The sequence below is a fragment of the Pholis gunnellus genome (genome assembly GCF_910591455.1).
Source record: "Pholis gunnellus genome assembly, chromosome: 6".
NCBI classification, from domain to species: domain Eukaryota; kingdom Metazoa; phylum Chordata; class Actinopteri; order Perciformes; family Pholidae; genus Pholis; species Pholis gunnellus.
The window spans coordinates 18851339-18864952 of record NC_136532.1 but is presented as its reverse complement, the minus strand read 5'-3'; the positions used below and the strand labels follow the sequence as shown (position 1 = coordinate 18864952).

General features: G+C 39.9%; 2 protein-coding genes across 2 annotated transcripts; one reads left to right on the top strand and one right to left on the bottom strand.

Annotated features, from left to right (window-relative positions):
* Window positions 1–262: 262 nt before the first annotated feature.
* On the top strand, window positions 263–6839 carry idua (alpha-L-iduronidase). Its single transcript, XM_079160961.1, has 14 exons — window positions 263–501; window positions 843–983; window positions 1112–1194; window positions 1368–1475; window positions 1915–2010; window positions 2251–2453; window positions 2701–2880; window positions 3065–3281; window positions 3446–3655; window positions 3779–3900; window positions 4384–4509; window positions 4812–4888; window positions 5013–5110; window positions 5255–6839. The coding sequence occupies exons 1-14, from the start codon at window positions 365–367 to the stop codon at window positions 5353–5355; spliced, it is 1899 nt and encodes a 632-aa protein (XP_079017087.1). The 5' UTR covers window positions 263–364; the 3' UTR covers window positions 5356–6839.
* LOC306697025 (purpurin-like) lies at window positions 6746–8185 on the bottom strand (the record flags this gene model as incomplete). The annotated part of the gene is made up of 5 exons (XM_079160765.1): window positions 6746–6756; window positions 7009–7221; window positions 7325–7437; window positions 7552–7688; window positions 8072–8185. The coding sequence occupies 5 exons, from the start codon at window positions 8183–8185 to the stop codon at window positions 6746–6748; spliced, it is 588 nt and encodes a 195-aa protein (XP_079016891.1).
* Window positions 8186–13614: the final 5429 nt, after the last annotated feature.

The following is a 13614-nucleotide window of genomic DNA, read 5'->3' as shown; positions in this document are numbered from 1 at the left end:
GTATGTTTCCTTATCATAATAAATATAGTCTTTTGTCACAAATGGGTCAAAGCTTATTTTAAAATGGGGTCGACAATTCTGTCTGTTTCTCAGAAACACTAGCGCGTGTACAAAACTACAACAACCAACACCAACAGGGTCGCACGCATTAAACGTCATCGTGCTCAGCTGACCGCGACATCCTCCTCGCGCCCGCGTTTGTTTTGTGGATCATGTTAAAAGCCTCTTTTATTATTTACTCTCATAACGTACAACGTGTAACGTTAATGCATATTGGGCTTAAGTTGCCCCCTCGTTACTAACGTCACATTTCTGAGCAATTAAACTAGCGCGACCCACAAAGTTGCCATGCTCGGTCGCAGACATGCATTGGAAAACTTTCTCTGTCTTAATGTTACTTCTTAACGTCAGCGAAACTTCAGCAACTTCTTACGTCATCGCAGTGGATGTGGGGAGACCAGTGGGAGATCTCAAACAGTTCTGGAGGAGCACTGGTTTCTGGTATGGTTGTTGTTGTTTACAATCATTATAGCGAAACGCACAGTAATGGACGAGAAAGATGACATTTTAGTTGAATTGGAGAAATTAACGTGGTTTTAATTTCATACCGAATCTACCAGAAGATCTGTTATTAAGAAAAGGTATTAAATAATGTTGCACCAACATCTTTAACAAAGCAAAGACACTTCTAAAGTGTTCTTTTTTTTCAAGAGATAAATCATGTCAGACTGACTCTTACTGGGCAACACTTTAATATTAATTAAGTCCATGAACAAGCTGATAAATTGTTTTAAAGTCAATCTTTAAATGACTTTTTGTGTCACTGGTGCTTTGTGCCACAGTCCCCCGCTCCCTCACACCCAGGCCCACCAGTTTGACCTGAGCACGGACCAGCAGCTGAACCTGGCCTATGTGGGCTCAGTCCCCCACGGAGGGATCCAGCAGGTCAGGATCCACTGGATGTTGGAGTTGGTTACTGCACAGTAAGTAAACCAGCAAGTGATAATGAGAACACGCCACTTAATATCATGTATTTGTCCAGTTTGAAGATCACATACCGTATGATTATGAGTGTTCCGTGAATGACTGCTCTCTGATTTTATTGTTGCAGAGATATTGGAGGACAACCCCAGTACGACTTCACTAAACTAGACCAGCTCATAGAACTCTTGTGGATTAATGGACTCAGACCAGGTATTGAACCACATTTAAAAGTCTTCTTCCTCAATAAATCACACCAGTCTTCATGTTCTCATCTGGTTTCCAGATGTGTGCTAACAGGATAGATGTTATGTTATGTTATGCACTCGTGACATGTGGCTGTTAAAATCTGAACTGTTATTAATTCCTGCACATCTGGTTGTCAGGTTTTGAACTGATGGGCAGCGTCTCTAACTATTTCACTGACTTTGAGGACAAATCACAACTGGTCGAGTGGAGAAATCTGGTTTATCTGATAGCCAAGAGGTACATCGGTGAGTGCCATTGTTTTGTCACAATTGTGTTGCATACTGTATGTTTTTTGCTCTCCATACCACTTAATCATGGTCAATGAAAACCTGATTCGGAAAAATACAATCATTGCAATTGAGAAGCAGTGTTTAAGTCAATGTTTACAATGGTTATTGCCAGTTATTTCAACCTACTTGGGAGGGGATTGCTATTAAAGATGAAGGTGAGATATATATTTATGTATTTTTTTGATTGCTGAGGTTTTACTAATAAATAGAATACATTATTGGATAAGTTCAGCCTTGGTTGTAATTTCCTCACAGAAACATTCATTAAACTTACGTGCAAATGTTTTTGTTTGATGTAACATAACCTATAACAATAATTAGACTATAATGAAATTAAACTGAACTGTATGATCCTTTCCTGCATAATGTGATTTAATGTCGTGTTTAATTACAGATAAGTATGGCCTGGGAAGTGTCTCTCAGTGGAACTTTGAAACATGGAATGAGCCCAACAACCATGACTTTGATAACGTCACTGTGTCAATTCAAGGTAAACACATTGTTCATCCTACATGACATTTTTATGTCATGTCAGTTATTTTTTAAGTGGAAGTTTACAAGGAAATGCAAATGTGTTGCAAATCAATTTTGCTCTCATAGATCTATTGTTATTATACATGTTTATATTGCTACTACTTAATCTAAAAATGTTTGATAAATGCGTATTGGAAACTCGTATAGGAAACCTAATGTCTACCTGCAGTTTGATGTATATCACACTTTTCTTTAGGGTTTCTAAACTACTATGACGCCTGTTCGGAGGGTCTGCGCGCTGCCAGCACTCTCCTGAGGTTTGGGGGTCCAGGAGACTCCTGTCATTCTCCCCCACACTCGCCGTACTGCTGGGCCATGCTGCAGCACTGCTACAACGGCACCAACTACTTCACCGGAGAGACGGGGGTCAGGATCGACTACATCGCCCTGCACAAGAAGGTTCACTTTTCTGGAATCAAAGCATATCTAAAAAGAAATATGAAATGTTTTGTCATATTCATTGCTGTGAGGATATTTGTTTTCACTATAGGAGACACAATCTAGTTGATATATTCACTTTCGAGAACAAAAACAAGGATGGTGATGTTATTTAAATACATATTGCCTGAGTAAAACTATATTTAATTATAAAACTAATGCAATTAGTATATTTTTTCGAAGCTAATTTTCTGTTTCTGCTCCTCAGGGAGGAGGCTACTCCTTGCCCATCCTCCAGCAGGAGATCCAGACGGTGGGGGAGATCCGGGAGCGTTTCCCTCGTTTCCACAGCCTCCCTGTTTACAATGATGAGGCCGATCCGCTGGTGGGCTGGTCCAGGCCTCAGGAGTGGAGGGCCGATGTAACCTACGCTGCGATGGTGGTGAAGGTGAGGCGAAGGGATGGAGGACGGCAACATGAAAATCAGATTTTAATTTAAATTAAGAGCAAATTATGGCTGAAGCTAATTCCGAATTTTACAATGGCTGCAATTTCTTTGCCAACTCAAATGAGAAATTAATTTTTAAATTAAATTTCACGCAACCAGTCTTCTGTCCTGCTCTCTACAACAGGTAATAAACCAGCACCAGGATCTGCTGCTGGCTGACCCAAACAGCACCATCAACTACACCCTGCTCAGCAACGACAACGCCTTCCTCAGCTACCACCCTCACCCCTTCACCCAGCGCACGCTGACTGCCCGCTTCCAGGTCAACAACACCGAGCCGCCTCACGTCCAGCTGATCAGGAAGCCCGTCCTCACTGTCATGGGCCTGCTGGCTTTGCTCGGTGACGATCTCTTTACTTTTGAAACGGGGGACATCTCCAGGGTTTTACATGTGCCTCAGTGGAGGTGTATGGTTGAGTTATGAAGCAGCCCCTTGTACCGTCTCATCTGCCCCAGTCGTATTTTAATAGTCCCGTTGCCTCTCCTGTATATGATGTACTTTCAGGAGAGACCCAGATCCTGGCTCAGGTTCTGAGCTCAGCAGGAAGCAGCAACAGCACGGTGGGAGTTCTCGCCAGCAGCCACAAGCCTGTAATACCAGGAGGCTCAGACAGCTGGCAGGCAGCGGTGCTGATCTACAACAGTGACGACAACAGCACCTCCACTAACACTGATGATGTCACTATTTCACTGAAAGGATTGGCTGCACAGAAGGGTAGGTTTAAAATGATACTGTTGCGCTAGATTAAAAGGTGTTTATAGTTACGTTTGTATTTTAAAAGGGTCTTTTATTTCTGCATTTTCAGTGCTGGCTGTTATCTTTGTGTTTGCTATCCAGGTCTTATGTACGTCACGTATTACATTGACAACAACGTAACCAACCCGTACCAGCTGTGGCAGAGCATGGGCAGCCCCGACTACCCCACAGCAGAACAGTTCAGACGCCTCAGGAGTGTGCAGGTAAACAGGAAGGCCCAACAATATCATACAAATTTACATTATTGTTTTTGCAGTTTTCAAAAGTTGTGTACAGTAATTTTACAATGCCGAATGTGAAACTTGTTGCTTCTGTAATTCAATTTGGGAATTAAAAGACTTGTAAATGCCATACATAATACACTATATTACTACTACTACACAGTTATTTAGAATTTAGGTTTGAAAAAAAATCTACATTAAATGATTGTTGGGTTGTTTCATTCTAAAAGAATTAGTCTGTTTTGAGAACTATTGTGATTGGTCTTTTGCCAAAATTGTTTTGTGACGAGGTGTATTCAGGGATGGAAATCGTGTTGGATTGTTGTTGTTGACATCTATTTGCTGTCACCAGCACTATCAACATTTAGGCAGAGCTGATTCCTTTGATCTATTTGGGCTTTTCCTTCTCAATGAAGTGCTATCAGACATGCTGTGACCCACTAACGACGTGTCATTGTGTGTCAGGACCCTCACGTCGAAGGACCCTGGGAAGTTCCTGCAGTGGACACTCTGACTCTGAAAGCCAAACTGTCTGTGCCGTCGGTCCTCCTCGTCCATGTTTGTGCCCAGCCCAAAGCGGAGCCAGACCAGGTCGGTACCAACACACATTAACAATGTCGAGTCAAACTAAATGTGACTGTTTTCCTCGTTTTGCATGTGCCTCACAGTCCACCTCGGAGCTTTTCATGAATGGTATTTATCTTCAGTTGAATCCTACCTTGTGCGATCTGTGTCCGCGTTTGTCATTTTCTCCAGTTGCGATGTGAGAAAGTGATTTTATGACGACAGTAACTCAAAGCTTGTGTTATGATGAAAGCCTGATGGATTGGTATGGGACTGAGCTGACTATTTCAAAAGAGATGAACTCTCAACTGCTTTTGACTTTTAATTAGACCAACGGATTACACTTCATCAGGATCACGAACGGCCAAGTGCTGATTGTCTGGTCCGACCACTGTGTTGATTCCAAGTAGGTGCACATGATCATGACTTTATTTATGTCACTGCAAGAAAATGTATTATCCAGAACTGACTCTGTGGAAATTGAGTATGTCAGCATTGATTTATGCATTTGAACTTATTTGTATTTGCAGATGCATTAAGACATTTCAAGTGGAGTTCTCCACTGACAAGGAATTCAACAGAATTAATACTCAAGACACCATTTTTACTTCTTATGTTTATTCACCTGGTAAGAATTTCCACTTAATTCATTTAAGGATTGTTAAATGATGGCAATGACTAACGAACCAGAATTTTTCTCGCCTTTCAAACTGTATGGCATCGTGACATCCAGCCATAGAAGTAAGACCATGTACCATGTTGTGTTTTGTAGTGGACCAGGAGGTCGGTGGTCTGTACAGAGTCCGAGCTGTGGACTACTGGGGAAGGCCTGGCCTGTACTCGCTGCCAGAGAGGTATACAGGGGAGCACTAGACCAAGATCAAGTCTGGTAGAATTGATATGTTTCTAAATACTTTTTGTACGATGTAAATACATTTTATAGAGATCAAAGTGCTGATTATATATAATATACATTATGGGTAAACTCTGATCTGCCCAATCTCATTATAAGCATATATTTATTATTCATACTCCTGCTCTAATTAACAGTAATACAGGCATCAGCTGTTTCGATAGTGTATAGTTGTTGTTGTTGTTTCAAAGACTGAGATTGTCAGATAAAAGTGATTGAATACAATTCTCATCGGCAAAGATTAGCATCTCAAATATCATTATTTCTGAAGCAGTTGTAGATTTGTTGGATTGTGGAGATCTGCAGTAAAAGGATTGAACACACCCTGTCCTGGTATAAATCCATAACATATCATTATAATCTCTGGATTTGGCTGTTTTATGGTATGGATGACTTTATTGTAAACAAATCCCACGAAAAGACCACGACAAACAATGTGTCAGCCTTTCACTACTTTCTGACTTTTCTACCACTGTCTGTGGCACTAAAGCAAACAGAAGTAACACATTTGTCTGGAACTATTGTCAGCAGTGAGTTAATACACAGTTGGTTTAATGATTTTTGGTCAACAATAGAGCTCTACGGCAGAGGAATAAGATATGTCAGTATCTTATTATGTCAGTACTTTTTCTGAAAAATGTTTGTTTACTAAAAGATTATAGAACTTCACTAGACTTCTCCTTTTTAATATATTTACAAATGAATAGGCCAGCTGTGTTATACATCCATAAGGACAACTTGTTAAACTTAGTGTTAAAATAAGATTTAGTTGTTGCTTGTTAATAATTTGTCGTTATTGGTATGAAAGGAGAAGTGCAATACATAATGTCACTGAGAGTCGTAATTATCTGATATCTACAGAAACTGTTACAATCAGACCAACAAATAAGGGTTACATTCATAGTCTTTTATCTGTAATATGTACATTTGTTCTACTATATTTTTGTACTGTTTTATGTGTTTGTGCACTAGATAGGATCAAGCTAAATTGCTTACACAGCAGTTTTTTTTACAAAGACAAGGACAAGAGCCAGTTTCTTTACAAAATGTATTTTTCACCAATACAGAGTGATTACGCAGTGATCCATCGGTGTGACAATACTGTGCTGTTATTTCATAACATTCCCTCCTGCAGTAATAGTTTTCATTAGATTTGTCTTGGAAATATATTTTAATCTTGGGTGACAGGTTTTTTTTTTTCATGGGGCGTTGAATCTGGTTTATCTGGTAATTCTCTCCAATGACGTTGGAAAATAGCAAATCACAAACAGAAGCTGATTATTCTCCAAGAGCTTTGTCTTCATTCTGGGCAGGATGAACAATCTAATGAAGGGCTGCTCAACAAACAGTTTAGCAGGCTCCTGTTAAGAAAAGAGGTACAAGTCTTAGATTTACGTGTCAAATGTAACACAAAGCTTGAAACATTTACTTTGAATAAACAATAAACTGGTATTTCTAAAAAAAAATCCTGTTTCAAAGAAACTTGTACTTCTTTGTTTCCTCTTAATGTTGGATGTGTTTTTGGCGTCAGAGCATCAACTAAACCCTTAAATGCATGTCGAGGCACATGATAGTCTGTATATTAAGCTCAGTGTGAAAGACTAAGTACATACCAGACTGCAGCACAGGCTGGAACTCTCCGGCCATGCAGATTTCCTCCTGTTTCTGGCGGACGACTCTCTGGATGGCGGGGGGGAGGCCACGGGGGCTGCGTGAGAAGACCAGGGAGTAGCCGTCCTCGCAGCTTCCATCCTCCTTCTGACTGCGGCAGGCATAGGTGATGGCGTAGTTTTCATAGTCGGTGTCAATGACCCAGTAGTTGTCACCTGGAAGAACAGAGAGCAAGAAGTTAGTCTCAGCCGTGTGAGAGAGAGAGAGAGAGAGAGAGAGAGAGAGAGAGAATGTGTGCATACCACTGAGCAGGCTTACCGCCGCTGGACAGGTAGCTGGCCAGGCCCTGGTAGTTCATGAACATCTTGCCGGGGGTGCCGGGGTCGGGCACGGAGTATTGAGCAGCCATGTCAGCGCACACAACCCAGAAGCTGGATATGAAGTAAAGAAAGAAAAGTCACATTCGCGAGCAGCAATATAACCTTTTAATTATTTAAACATTCAGACTGTAGCTAAATATGTTTCTACAAAAGTTACAAACTCACCCAAAGAGAGTGACTCTGCCCTTGGAGGAGGCGACCATGGCACCATCATCTCCAAGAGTATATTCAGCAGAGATGTTGTCCTGCAGGAACAAACCCTCAGGATCCTTCTTCTGCAGAGCGTACCACTTTCCTGCATACTGCCGGGGAAAAATCATAAAGATGATTCTTTTGATAGGCATTTCATCAGTAGAATATGGCTATGCATACATACATAACACAGTTTTTTTTGGGGGGGGGGGGGGGGGTGTGTACTACAATCAGGGATATGAGGGGATTGACATTACCCCTGATTGTAGTACATAATACGCTATATTTAATTGCATGCTGATGATGTCTTGTTTTACTTGGAGGATCTCGATCATTGTGTTCCTGTTCAATCTGTTTTTCTACTTGTTCATCTGCGGGAGCTATTGATCTGTCCTGAGCCTACATAGTAGTATTGCTGTAACTGGTATCAGGCCAATTCTAGATACAGTAACTTGCACTGGAACTAAATACGTGGACATATTCCTGTACTCACTCTTTGGGGGTCAAAGTCGTCTTTGACTGTGAAGCTGTCCACCACGCAGGAGGCCAAGCTCTGCTCCACACAGGCCAGGAACAACATCACCAGGGGAAACATTTGGAAGTCCATTCTAAGCAAAACCCAAGTCGAGCACATGTTACTTTGCGTGATGGTTTGATTTTTCTTATTTACAGTTGCAAGTATCTGGCTAAAGAAAAAAGAATGTAACTCTTGCAACTCTATTTAGTTTGTAAAAAGATCAGTTGGTCCCTCCCCCCCCCAAAGCAGCATCTTCCCAAAGCAGCATCTTCTTACCTGAAGCGTAGAATGAAGTTTTCAGTGCAGAGTTGTTGGAGTGTCTGAGCTGTGCTGAGAAGACGGCATGTGAGCCTTTTTATACCTGACGCACAGACGGGCTCGCTGATTATTTTTTCACTTCTTGAACCTAAATGCAGTGTTTAAATCTACCGATAATCCAGTTAACAAAATCCCCCACTGTAAGCTGATGATGAACCCTCGCATTCAGCAGTGTGTAGGCTTTATGTAATTGTTGTCAGAGCTCTATAAAGAGATGCATAACAGCTGATGCCCCAGGGCAAAGAGGTGGCCCGAGCCTCAAGTCGCAGGTCCATGGCGAATGTGTTTTACACGAGCAGACGAGCGTCTTTTAGGCATGAAGACGTTCAAGTGAAAACATAAAGATTTGTGGAATCATACCTGCTGATAAAGTAATGTGATAGTGTGAATGAAAAAGTATGAAATAAGATTTTGTTGTGATTTTGGAGTTTGTTTTTCTGCACTTAAAATGTCCCTGAAACTAGCCATCTTTCTTTCTTTAAGATCAAATGTTTCCCAAACGTTACGTTTTTTCTTTTTGTTTTACTTTTATACAGGCTTTTTCATTTTGAGGGACAAAAATAAACGTTCTCACTTTTACTCTTACTTTTGGATTTCCCAACAATACCTGGGAGAGTTTTTCTTGTTCATTGCTGTGAACAAAACTTTTTATTTGGGTGTAAAATGTAAACAAATCCAAAAGTCTAAGATAAAGGACGTGAAAGTGAAGTAAAAATAGCATTTCTACATCAATGAGGCCCCCAAATGAAAAATAGCACGCAGCATTTAACATAATAAAATAGTGTGGAGAACAGCACTGAGTAATGACGCCCTGTCATGTTATGCCAGCAGAGGCTCAGGTGTTCCCGTCTGTTGTCTCTTGCTCGGTTAGGCAACGTGCTGTCATCTTGTCCGTAAATACTGCCAGAGCTTCAACCTGTAATCTGGGAGGTGAGCTGTGTTACAGGACGTTTACACCACGTATGTACCAGCAAATGTGCATACAGATGCACAAGTGTAAAAGCAGTCTCATTTAAGACCAGAGTGGGCTGTTTTACTCACCAAATAATTTGCCCCAGATGCATTTAAACCTAATTGACATTGTTAGTCACAATTTCTCATCGGTATGTTTTCCATCAATTCTTAATGACTATTTTGTGGACCTGCCATTTTTACCTTTTTATTTCTTTGAATAATTGATTTTTAGTTTTTAAAAGCATTTTGTCTTTATCTTTCATTTTTTATGTTTTTGTTACAAATGACTGTAATCCCAGTCCTGCCACCCTCACCAGTCCTGAGGAGATATTTTTGTTAACTACAGAAGGTGAGAAATAAGTAAAGAGAAGCAGCATGCCAGTATGTCCAGCTGTATTTTTAGTCGGCCCTAGCATTGTTATTCTAATAATAATATGTCCTGAGTATATTGGGTAAGGCCTCTGCTTTGACATCCTGGGCTGTTCAGTGCTGTCGAAACTATCAACCTGACACGTGACATGTAAACAGTATTAACTCTGCATCTCTAATCTGAAAACAAAAGCTAGGTTTAAATGATATAGACTTGCTGATCTGGAGCTTAGGCTCAGTATGTCTGGACTCCAGACATGTCAGGTGATATTAACAGGTGACTGTCAGAGGAATACACAAACCTCTCCATCAAATGTGAGGGTTGGTCTTCAGTAAGATGAATGTTGATAGCATCTGGGCAACATGCATGTCTGTAGTGGCCTTCACAGTGAGCAACACATGACCCTGAAGGGGCTGCAGGAATAGTTGGATTTAAGGGAAATGTCATGTTTAATTTGACCCATAATTCTGTAAAGTCAAATTTTTTTTACAGAAACTTTCAAATTATATTGCACTTATTAGAAATAATTCATTTGAACAAGGTTGGAATGTACTTGGGACTGAAACAATTAGTTGTTTAGTAAATAAACAGTAAGACAATGGGCAACTCTTTTGACAATTAAGTTATTTTTAAGGAAAAAATACCAACACATTTCCTAGTTTCCACTTTTCAATTGGGCTGCTTTTCCTTTTTTGTGAAAAGCTGAGTGTTTGAGTTTTACACCGTTTTGTCAGACTCAAAAGAAATTTATAATGAGCATTTAATTCTAATTTTGTTTCAGCACTTTACCCGTGCTGACCAATCCTTTTAACCTAAACTGAAAATCAATTTTCACAGTAAATATACATCTGCAACTCATGTTTCTCAAACTCGAAAGCCTTGATTATTAACTATCAATTTACGTAGGCTCACAAAGCTACAGTACATACTCCATAAGATAATTAAATGACTTATATGTATGCACCTTCGTCTTTTCATAAGATCAACACAATAAGCCCCGTCGGGGTTTCACATTATTAAAAGGACAAATAATTAAAGTGTCGATAGTAAATGGGAACCAGTGATCATTAAAAGTGTTGGCAAATAGGAAGCAATTTGAACATGATCCAACAGTGACACACAAAAAACTTCTGCATTTGATAGGATTACTACCTTGAATAAAATACCTATAAAATAATGTGTTCATTCATTTTGTCATACCTGTCCTGTAGCAGTGGCTGATAGAAAAAACTGATAATAACCTAAGGACATGTCTGCAAACAAAGACGAAGACTACAGTGATCATGTAATTATGCATTTATTACCAACATGAACTTTATAACTTATGAGTGCAGCTTAATTTGCAGTATTACAATGTAAGAGCTTTATTTTAGATCATGTCACTAACCTACAAATAATGGTCTATGGCAATCCAGAGAGGTGTTGTATTGTACAAGGGAACAGTGAATACGTCCATAACACGGTAGTGTTTGACTGGTTGGGACCCGACTTTGCCGTCATTACTCCAGGAAAAAAGGAGGAACAGGTTGGGAATTGCACATGGACATCCTCACACGGCACACCAGCTTCACTTCAGAATAGTATCTTCACTTGCTGCAAGGAAAGAGTAAAAAGTGGGATTAGTACAATTAGGATTTTACAGAGCAAATATGATTTATAATTATAAGTTGACAAATAACGTGCATTACATTGAATGACTATACGACCACTTTGTACACACTGGTGTTGCTATTATTGCGTCCCCTCCCTGTAAACAGTGCAGCATGCAGGTGCAAACTGTAGACTACATATTTGACAGGATTGAAGCCTATGAAGCTACCTTCTGCTAGCTCCTTTGCGATGCGCTCCTGCTCCTCGCGAACCTTTTTCTCCTCCTCCTCGATCCGCCTCTCCTCAGCTGCAATAGGCTTCAAGTTATCTGAGGAAAATAAGGAGTTTATTATTTTTTAAAAGCATAAAAAAATGGATTTGCATTTCAAAATGACATTTAGTAACATTATCTAACATCTTGTTAAGATGCACTAATCAAGAATGACCTATATTAGGGCATGAAGTGTCACATCATCCTTAATAAAATGCTGCAGGAACTGAGTGTCATCTGTCGTCTTTTTGGCACTTTTTAAAACCTTTAATCTATTAATTAACTGGAGTTCATAATCTGATGTTTCAAGCTAATGACCTTGTATGCTTTTTGTAAGAGAATCAGGTTTTAGACAATGTTTAAAGCATCAAATGTACTCCCCTATGCCGTACAAATTACTGGTATATTACGGTGCGTTTATGCATGATAGTTGAGAATAACTCACCATATCTCTTTTTGCCATAGATGATTCCAGCAATCAAAGCTGAATACCTTGCGGTCTGTGAAAGGAGAAATCAAATGAATGTCAGTGGTGCAGTCCCTTCACAGTCTGTGCAAATCGTCAATCAAGTATTTAGAAAGAAGACGTTCTACTATTCATCTACTATATCAATGGAAAGTACATTTACTTTAGAAGTTTTAGTAACGTAAATAACCAGCAGAGGGCGACGAGGAAAACAAACGTATTCAAAAACACGAGTTACAGCTGAATTAGATACATTAACGAAACGGTATTGTGTGTTTTCACCGAGATAATGGATGCGATATGATTTATAAAATGTCTTATAATTTAGTGGATGAATGTCCATTATATCCAAGGACATTTCTATTTATATAACAACCAGTGCTAGTGCTAGCATTACACCGATTCAATAGAGACACCAAGTGCGACTTTCTTAGCTATTAGCAACGTCAACGATGATGTTGGTGATATTTCAATCCATGCACGTTGCACCGAACAATAATATTCAACAAAAGCAATAATAAAACAAAGCTATAATGCAGCACAGATGCTAAAACTAACGTTGATCAGTTACCACTAACGTTAGCTGTAAGCTAGCATAGTTCCCAGCTAACGGCTAGCAGGTTAGCGTGCTGTGTGTTGCTAGCAAGCTGAACTACGATTGCAACGGTCATTTACAGTAAAACACGAGCGGCATCTCTTCACAATATGAACCGCAACACAAACCTTAATCAAAGGCGACACTGCAACTGGAGGAGCCATCGTTTTACAGCAGGCTAACAACTAGCAGAGGTCACTTTAGCACCAGAGGACTGTGAGAGAAGGTTCTTCTTCTGAGGATTCACTGCAGCAGATACCGGTGTTCTTCTTCTATCTTTTAATTTGATTGGCGGGTGGCAACCAACTTGAATAGGTGCATACCGCCACCTACTGTACCGGAGTGTGCAGTTTCAGGGTAAAAGTTCTGAATGATAATAATAGAACAGTGTATTATAATAAAATCAAATCTTTAATCCAATTAGAACCGTCACTGTCTCCCACCATAACATGTCATATACTTTCTCTACATCATAAAACACTGTTGCCACTTTTTCTTTATTATGTCCCACAAACCTCCTGACATTGGTGGGTCCACATGTCCCATTTCATCACTAAAACCAGTCTGGTCTGACAGGAAGCATCTTTGTTCACCTCAGATTTCATACACTTTGAGTGTCCAGTTTATTAGGTAGGCCTTGCTAAATGGAGAGTAATATAAAAACATTGCCAGATCTTACCTTTATGAGGATTATCATTCATATCATTATCAGGTTTGCTGTTACTGTGTCAGACAAGTGTGTTGTCATTTTGGACACTGTAGTTTGTGGTGCTGTCGATCTGTAATGCCAGTTAAATATTTGACTCTCCTCTTTTTGTTGCACCAAGGAGGTTTTATTCGCAATAGCAAAGGTTATTCAGAAGAGGTCAGTAGAGATGCAGGTTAACAGGTCTAATGTATCCTGAAACTTACATGAAGAGGCAGTATTTATGTTTAAAATGTGTTTTTTATTGAA

Bases quoted from the DNA above. Each gene is read 5' to 3' on its own strand.
- idua (XM_079160961.1), top strand. From the start codon at position 365: ATGCATTGGAAAACTTTCTCTGTCTTAATGTTACTTCTTAACGTCAGC. The intron at 2,881-3,064 runs GTGAGGCGAAGG...TCTCTACAACAG, and splicing joins ACGCTGCGATGGTGGTGAAG to GTAATAAACCAGCACCAGGA. The intron at 3,901-4,383 runs GTAAACAGGAAG...ATTGTGTGTCAG, and splicing joins GACGCCTCAGGAGTGTGCAG to GACCCTCACGTCGAAGGACC.